The 9,222-nt window shown below is 50.4% G+C and overlaps 1 protein-coding gene across 1 annotated transcript; it reads left to right on the top strand.

Moving 5' to 3' along the window:
* Window positions 1-6,307: 6,307 nt before the first annotated feature.
* LOC130265945 (olfactory receptor 14J1-like) lies at window positions 6,308-7,282 on the top strand. Its single transcript, XM_056515287.1, has one exon. The coding sequence runs from the start codon at window positions 6,350-6,352 to the stop codon at window positions 7,280-7,282; it is 933 nt and encodes a 310-aa protein (XP_056371262.1). The 5' UTR covers window positions 6,308-6,349.
* The last annotated feature ends 1,940 nt before the right edge of the window (window positions 7,283-9,222 follow it).

The raw sequence follows: 9,222 nt of genomic DNA, 5'->3' as shown, positions 1-9,222 counted from the left end.
AGTATTGGGATGTAAATATTATGAGAGACAGGGGAAACTGAGCGACCTTGTTAAAGATGATTTATTGCTTTATGGCATCAGTCTCATCAAAGGTGTTAGATCCAACACCATAATATCAGAAGCCACTTAATTCTTAATTACAACATAATTAAAATTATATTATCATTAATATAATATTATTATAATATGATTAATTATATTATAATTAATTATAATACATACTTCTATAATTTTTTAGCCAATCAAATACTTCTACAAAGCTTGCTAGTTTCTTTTTATACCAATCTTTAATTGCTTTGCTTTTCATGGCTTTACTGCAATGCATCATTTTTAACCAACCATATAACATTTCACAAACTTAGTGTGTTGTTTTAACGTCCTTGGGGGGAGGGGTGAATTCACCTCCGAGCAAGCTCCATGAGGCTGGGAAGTGGGAGGGGCTCTCCTGTCTCTGGGAGCTTCCCTGTGAGCTGCTGGCACCAATCAGAGAGCTGATTTGGTGATGGGCGGCTCTGGAAACCAATGAAAAGTTATTTCGCTTTCACAAATCACAGTGGATCAGGTTTGTTGGCTCTCTTTCGTCTTCTGGTCTCTGGGCGTGGTGGTCCCCGGCCGGGGGGCTGCGGCCCAGCTCTGGGCTCGGCCTGGAGTCCGGCTCGGCGCCCCGGCTCTGCGGGGAGCCCGGCTTGGGACCCCGGTCTCGGCTTGGTAGGGGGCACAGCCCGGCCGCATGGTACTGGCCCCGGCCCCTTCCCCAACCGCATGGCCCAGCAGGGGGAGATCGGGGAGCCACCAAAGGCTCTCCCTCCCCCCCCACCTCCCCTCCTCGCTCTGAGAGAAGAGGCCTCCAGCTGCCCATGTTGTTCTTCACGATCTGGATACAATTGCAACTTCTTTATGCCTGGATAAGATCCCCGATTTTCCAAGCTCCCCTGAATGAGAAGAAATAAAGCATGGAAACTGCAGAAGTCAGCGGAATGAAGATAAAGTTCCTGGTGGGAAGAGATTGAAAAGATGCAAACTGATAAGTAGCTGAAAACCTTTATGTGGGCTAAAGAGATTGTGACTTCGCTAAAATTCCTTTAAACTGTGAAATATACTTGGGAAGGTTTGGATGCTTGAGAAGAAGACCTTGTTTTTGCCTTGAGGAAATTGAGGTCTCTGTTCTGGAACTGAAATTTGAACAGAGACATTTAATAGAGAAAGAGATGACGTTTTGCCTCGGGGAATGGAGCTTTCTGATCTGGTACTGGAATTTGAACAGAGACATTTAATAGAGAAAGAGATGACGTTTTGCCTCGGGGAATGGAGCTTTCTGTTCTGGTACTGGAATAAGGACAGACACATTTAATAGTGAAGGAGATGAAGAGAATCTTGTTTTTCAGCAGCCTGCCTTTAAAAGTAATACCCCAAGTGTGTAACATAACCCATTGCACAGCTCTGAAAGGACTGTGACAGAATGAGAGGCAAGTCATAATCTGTAATATTTTCCCGGGCGGATGTGGATTGTGAAGGTGAAGATGCCCCCTAAGCCATAACCAAAAAAGGGACTTTTCTCTCTTAAGTGAACTGAACTGATTATTTGAATGTATCACTGACTGAAGTGCCCTCTGTATGTTTGTTGGTAAGAAATGTTGAATGAAGGGGAGGAGGGAAATATCTAGGGATCTTATTCTGAATATTTTTTTTTTTTGTGTAATTAATAAATTTGTTCTTGTACCTTTCTAAGTTTTAAGCCTGCCTTGCCTCTACTCCTGGGTCCCGTCTCTAAAAGAAATTAAATATATTAAGGTTGGAAAGCCCAAGTCACACCGTGACACTTAGATTGATATATCTTAAGCTTTTAGCTAACTTTATAACAGGTTCTACTGCTAAAATTTAAAATCTTTCACTATCTTACTTAACATATTGCTTGGCTTATATAATACATATTTCTGTATATTTTTACTTAAACTACAAACTTATATTCTTGTTTCATGTTTGTTTCACTTTAATGCTGTAATTCTCTAAGCCTTCTCCAATGTCTTAGGTCAAACCTTGTATCCATCTCTATCTCTGACCCTGTACACACAAGGCCCTGAGAGCTCTCTTTGCCTGCATTTCCCACACCACAGTATCACAATGGACCCTTGGTTCCATGGGGACTCACAATGACAGAAGGGTCTTCTTAGTTCCATAGAGCCCTGCAGAGCCCCTTGATTCAATGAGGCCTCAAAGTGTCATCACAGCCTCCAGGATTCCATGAGGCCCCGCAGTGTCACAATGGACCTTTGGTTCCATGGGGTCCCGCACTGTTACATGAATCCTTAGTTCCATGGGGCCCTGCAGTGTCACAATGGATTCCTAGGTTCAATGGTGCCAAAAAGTGTGACAACTGCCCCTTGGCCTGAGGAGACCCATAGTGTCACAATGGTTCCTTGCTTCCATGAGGCCTTTCAGTGTCACAATGGACTCCTTGCTTCCATGGGGCTCCAAAGTGTCCCAACAGACATTGATTCCATGACACCCCACCGAGTCACAATGGCCTCCTGGTTGAGCCCCACAGTGTCACTAAGGTTTCCTTGGGTTAAGAAGGCCCTGAAATGCCAAAATATCCCTTTTGTTTCACAAAGACTCAAATTGTAAAAATGGCCTCCATGTTTCCATGAGGCCATTCTGTGTCACAATGGACCCTCAGCTCCATGATGACCCACAGTGTCACAATGGTCTCCTTGGTTTGCAGTGTGAGAATGCCCCCTTGGTCCCTTGGAGCTCACAGTGTCGCTCTTGTGCCCTTGTTTCCATGAGGCCCTGCAGTGCCACAGTGGTCCTTTGGTTCCACGAGGCCTCAAAGTGTCATCATGGTCTCCATGGTTCCATGGTGCCTGTAGTGTAACAAAGCTCTCCTTGGTTCCACAGTGTCAGAATGGCCCCTTTGTGCCATGGAGCCCCACACTGTCATTGTGGTCCCCTTGATTCCCTGAGGCCCTGCCGTGCTACAGTGGCCTCAATGGCTACAATGGTCTCCAGTGAGACTCTCTAGAACTGCCTGAACAGAGGTTGTAGTCAGGTGGGTGTCACTCTCCTCTCCCAGGACACCACTGAGAGAACAAGAGGACACAGTTTTAAGATAAGCCAGGGGTAGTTTGACATCAGGAAAAAATTCTTCACTGAAAAAGTGATTGGGATCTGGAATCTTTTGCCCAGGGAGTGGTGGAGTCACTGTCCCTGGCGACATTTATAAAAAGATTGGACACGGCACTCAGTGCCATGGTCTAGTTGATGAGGTAATGTTATGTCATAGGTGGACTTAAAGGTCTCAAAGGTCTTTTCCAACTTCATTAATTCTGTGATTTGATGTCATAATAGTCTCCATTGTTCCATGAGGCCCAACAGTATCACATTTGTCCCCTTGGTCCCATAAGGCCAGGCAGTATCAAAATGGCCCCTTTGTTTCATGGAGCACCACAGTGTCTGTATGGTCCTCTTGGTTCACAGGGTCCCACAGTGTAACAATGGGCCCTTGGTTCCATGAGTTTCCTCAGTGTCACAGTGATCTCCTTCGATCCTCAGTGTCACAATGGCCCCTTGGCTCCCTGTGGCCCTGTGGTGTCACAATGGCTCCTGTCTGCAGGACGCAAGGAATTATCAAAATGGCCCTTTGTTTCCATGAGGTTCCACAGTGTCATAGTGGTGTCCCTGGTTCCAAGACGGTCTCCTGCATCACAATGGCCCCTTGGTTCCATGAGGTTCTAAGGTGTCACAGTTGAATCCTCAGTTCTGAGAGGCCACACTGCCAAGTCTTGAGGTATCAGAATAAGACTCTTTGAACCAATTTGGTGTGGAAGAGGACATCATTTATTTATGCCTTAGGTTTAACCCGGGATAACTCCTAACCTGATTTGGAAAACTGATTCAACAAGTATGTTCTATATATTCAGTCACCACATGTGTATAACAAATTACACATTTCCAAAATACCCAACCCAAATTCCCAAGATCAAGAGTCCTTGTTTTTTCAATCACCGCACCCTTAAGCAAGATGTTTTCTTCTCTTTCAATTGTCCCTCCTGGAAAAGCAGGCCCAGCATGCCTTGTTCCTGTGATAAAATTTCACAGGCACAGTAAAACTTGAATTAAAACATTTAGAATCAGGGCCAAGGCTTTGTGTGGCCAGGCAGAGGCAGGCAGGACGCAGAGCTGTCAGCAAAGGAAGGGCCAGCGAGGTGGGGCAGCCGGGGGATGACGACAGCCTGCAGGGACAGAGGCAGGGCATGGACACCGTAGGACAGCCTGGGCTGCAGAGGGCACTGGGATGGGCAGCAGCTGAAAGGCCCTGCCAGAGCCAACTGCTGCAGCACTTGGGCCATGGCTGCTGGCCCTGGGCCTGAGGCCCAAGTGAGCCTTGCTGTGCTGGGGCCTCATTGCCTCCTTGTCCCTGCTCAGCAGCCTGGCAGGGGCCGCCCCATGGTCCTGCCCTTGGCATTGCACATCCCCAGAGCCCAGTGGCCCGGGAAGAGCCCTGAGCAATGAGGGAGGGACAGGATGTGCCTTGCCAGAGTCTGGAGCTAAGGTCTTGGCCCTTTGCATTCCTGAAACACATCCAGGTTTGGTCAGCATCAGAGACACCTTTCCCTTGTTTGTCTCCACTTGTCATCACTGCCACCAGTGTTCTGCTCTAACTGGAACCTGGGGACACTTTCTCAGGTGTGTTCCTCATTGGAACCCATTAAAACTTCAAGAAACTTTGGAGTTTGATTGTGACATGAAAATCTTGAGAAGTTTTTTGAACACTCTCTCAGGGACTGAGTCTGATATAAACAGCACCAAAGCCCTGAGAGGGTTGTTAAAGTCCTTGAGCCTTGTCTGTGCGTCTGAGCTGGGCTGGCCTCCTGGCACAGAGGCAGCTACTGGCTAGCAAGAAGACCTTCAAAAAGACATTTTTGCTGAGGAGCAGCTCCTCTCCCATCCCAGTAGGAATGAGGGCACTGCCTGCAGGCACTGAGGGGACAGGAGCCAGGCACAGACAGGCTAAAGGCAATCAGGACTGGGAAGACTTTGAGCTGAGACTTCACTTGGGGAAACATCTTCACAGCCCTGGACATGGTGAGTCTGTGGGTGCAGGGCAATGTGCCAGGTGCTCCTGGTGGGGTCTCCTGGATCCAGCACACCCCACAGCCTGGGGGATATGTCAGGAGGACTCTCCCATTTTCTCAGAGGCAGAGGAGGAGGAGGATGTGCTGCAGAGCAGGGCTGCCCTGGGCACCGTCAGAGGGACAGGGCAGGACGGCTCCTGCTGCCAGGGACGGCTGCAGGGGCTGAAGCTGGGGCTGCAGCCAGGGCTGCCCAGGGCTGTCCTGCAGAGCAGCTCCTGCAGCCATCAGGGCTCTTGGCCAGCCCATGGCATGTGCCACCTTCCAGGGGCAGCTCTCAGCCTGCCTGGCAGCTCCCCATGTACTGTGGGAGAAGTTGGAGGAGGAAGGAGCCACCCCCATCAGGGCAGATTCCTCCTGATGTGGAGATGGTGCTGCATGGCCAGGGCTGCTCTCAGATTTCTCCTCACGGGAAGGGAAAGGGGCTGTCAGGTGTGTCTGTGTCACTGAGACTCCTGCACTGTCCCACTGGGCATCAGCAGATCTGCCTCACATCTCCCTCACAAAGTGCCTCCTCACCCTCCTGTGCCTACAGACAGCAGCGGCAGCACCTTGGCTTGCAGCATCTCAGATTGTCTCAGCTGCCCTTAAGGCCCTGCTGGGAGGGAGAAGCCCTTGAGCAGTGCCCTGTGCTGGGAGGGGTGTGCAGGGCAGAGCTGAGCCCCCACGGCTGGACTGGGCTCTGGCAGCACTGGCAGGGACAAGGCTTGGATAGAGAGAAACAGCTCCGAGTAGGAACAACCCCAGGCAGCTGAGAGCCACACCAAACCTTGATATTCCATCCTGTCTAGCTGCACAGGGAAAGGGAGGTGGCTTTAGAGGAACTAACTTTGAAACCAGATCTTTCAAAATGTCCTCTTTATTTTTTCAAGCACATTTTAAGTGTAAACCTTCTGAAATAAAGGCAGGTGTATAAGAGTGAAAGGCAGCTGTGTGGGACAAGCAGGTCTGACTATACTCGGGCAGAAGGAGGACTATGTTTCCCCTGGGCTCTCCATTGTTCGGGCTCAGACCAATGCCTAAAGAGGATTTCTCTCCCTTTAAAGAAAGAAAATCCCTGAGCTCAAAGATAAAAAAACAAAGTGAGAGAAATTTACCCAATGAAAGAGATGCAATTTTGAGTAATTATCAAAGAAAATAGCATCGGATTGACACAAGGAAACCTGTCCCAACTAGTCTGTCTTCTTTTAACAGCCCACCCTGGCCAGAGGGAAGCAATGTCCAACAGCAGCTCCATCAGCCACTTCCTCCTGCTGCCATTGGCAGACACGCGGCAGCTGCAGCTCCTGCACTTCTGCCTCTTCCTGGGCATCTCCCTGGCTGCCCTCCTGGGCAACGGCCTCATCATCAGCGCCGTAGCCTGCGACCACCACCTGCACACCCCCATGTTCTTCTTCCTGCTCCACCTGGCCCTCACTGACCTGGGCTGCATCTGCACCACAGTGCCCAAAGCCATGCACAATTCCCTCTGGGACACCAAGACCATCTCCTACTCAGGATGTGTTGCACAACTCTTGACTTTTGCTTTTTTCATTTCAGCAGAATTATCCCTCCTGACTGTGATGTGCTACGACCGCTACGTGTCCATCTGCAAACCCCTGCACTACGGGACCCTCCTGGGCAGCAGAGCTTGTGCCCACATGGCAGCAGCTGCCTGGGCCAGTGGCTTTCTCACTGCTCTGCTGCACACAGCCAATACATTTTCCCTGCCTCTGTGCAAGGGAAATGCCCTAGGCCAGTTCTTCTGTGAAATCCCACACATCCTCAAGCTCTCCTGCTCACACTCCTACCTCAGGAAATTTGGGGTTTCTGCTTTTACTACTTCCTTAGCACTTGGCTCTTTTGTATTCATTGTTTTCTCCTATGTGCAGATCTTCAGGGCCGTGCTGAGGATCCCCTCTGAGCAGGGACTGAACAAAGCCTTTTCAACCTGCCTACCTCAACTGGCTGTGGTCTCCCTGTTTATCAGCACTGCAATATTTTCCTACCTGAAGCCCTCCTCCATCTCCTCCTCATCCCTGGATCTGTCCCTGTCAGTTCTGTACTCAGTGGTGCCTCCAGCCCTGAATCCCCTCATCTACAGCCTGAGGAACCAGGAGCTCAAAGGAGCTCCGAAAAAATTGATGACTCTCTATTTTCAGAAGCATTAAATGCTCTCTTTTCTTCTGCAGGGCCTTTAGAATGCAGCTCTTTACAATCTCTTTTTTTTTTTTTCTTATCTGTCCTTTTTTTTTTTTTTTTGATAACTTTTTCTACTTTTGTGTTGTGTACAAAATACTGTAAATTACTCTTTGCATTTCTACATTAATATCTACTTTACTTTTGGAAGAGAAAGACATGCATGAGGTCTATTCCCATGCATTTAAATAAAAACAAGTGCATGCCCTCTCCTGTGTGTCCAAGATCCTTCCTCAGCCCTTCTCTGTCTCTGCAGGGGCAGTGCCTGTGAGCAGAGGCAGACGTGAAGAGTCTCCCAGCACAGCAGCACAGCCTGGGACAATGGCCCTGGCTCTTCCCACATCTGCTCTTCCCAACTCCACCCTCTCCTTGCCAGGCCTTCTGTGCCTGTAAGGCCGCAGTGCTCTGGCAGCTTGGTCACTGTCCTGCTGCGTGTCCGTGCTGTGAGCACAGGCAGGGACAGGCCATGGGCACTGCTGGGACACAGCTGGGCTCCAGCACAGCAGCTCCATCAGCAAAGGGCATCTCCTGATGGCAGGGCAGGAAGACTTTGCTCTCCTCCAGAGCTGCTGTCAGCAATGTGCTCCAGGAATGCAAAGCAAAGCCCAGTGCCTGGGGCAGAGGGGCAGTGTGCAGGGGGGCGCACAGCAGTGTCCTGGCACAGCCAGAGCTCCTGGCATGGACCTGAGGGAGCAGCAGAGCAGGGACTGGGCTGTGTCTTTGTTCTGGCCACAGCCTGGGAAGGTCCCACACTAGCCCCTGCAACCACCACACCCAGCACTGGCCTCTGCCCCACCTGCAGGAGGTTGTTTGTCCCTGCATGGAGGGACACCAAGTGACCAGTGAGAAGTCTTAGTTTGTTCTGTACTGAGGAGATTTCAGCAGTGCATCATGTGTGTGTGGGGAGATGAACCCGAGTGAGCACAAACACCATCATCAGCACTTGGGGCTGGCACAGTTCTGGTGGCACAAACGGTGCCTTGAGGCCACTAAACTGTGGGAAACCACCTGAATTCATTGCAGGGCTGTGGTTAGGATTTCATAGAGAGCAACATCCTGGGCAAGGAGGCTCCAGGAAAAAATGCTCAGGACAGCCATAGACTGCACAGAGAGACCATTGGGGTGGGGGTTTGTGGGGAGAAATCAGAGCTGACTCCCTTATGAACCACCCTGAGCACCTGGATGGGGCTGTGCTGTGTTCTGGGCACTGCCTGGAACTGAGGGATGGGGAAAAGCCCTTTGGTGTCAGGGATGTTGAGAAGGCTGGGCAGTGTCACTGTGAGACCTCTCTCAAAGCCCTTGGAAAGGCCAGAGCCATCCCAGAGGGTCCTGGGCACTTGGGAAGGACAGACATGGAACCAGTCTGCAAACTGGGTAGGGAGGGGCACTGGGAGAGTCACAGACTGGTCAGGCTCAGCAGGGAAGGGCAGGTGGCAAATCCTTCTGCAGCCATTCCAGGCACTGGCAGCACAAGTCAGGGATGGCAAAGTCCCAATGGGAGGGAAAAGAAGGGAATGTTGTGTGCCCAGATTTTAGCCAGGCCTGGGACATGATCTGCTGTGCTCTCCTCAGAGCCAGACTGGACAGAGCTGGGCTGCAGGAGTGGAACCTGGGGTGGGTGGGAATTTGGCTGAACAATGAGGGACAAATATCATCCATGGGACAGAGTCCCATTGGCAGCCACTCCCTGATGACATCCCTCAGTGACCAGCTGTCCTGGGTTGATGTTTTGACTGGCTCCTCACCCTGCCCCCCTTGGCCATGAAGCTGTCTGCTCCCAGGGGAGGGGCCACCTGGGCTGCTCACTTTGGCTCTAGCTGCTGCTGCTTGTGGCTCTTGCTGCTGTGGTGTGGTTCGTTGCCTAGTTTGTTAGTTAGCTGGGTTTTTTTCTTAATTTTTTGGCTTTATATTG

The sequence above is a fragment of the Oenanthe melanoleuca genome, unplaced genomic scaffold (assembly GCF_029582105.1).
Source record: "Oenanthe melanoleuca isolate GR-GAL-2019-014 unplaced genomic scaffold, OMel1.0 S001, whole genome shotgun sequence".
Taxonomy (NCBI): domain Eukaryota; kingdom Metazoa; phylum Chordata; class Aves; order Passeriformes; family Muscicapidae; genus Oenanthe; species Oenanthe melanoleuca.
This window is presented reverse-complemented; position numbering and strand designations above follow the sequence as displayed.

Excerpts from the sequence above, each read along its gene's own strand:
- LOC130265945 (XM_056515287.1), top strand. The coding sequence starts at position 6,350 with ATGTCCAACAGCAGCTCCATCAGCCACTTCCTCCTGCTGCCATTGGCA.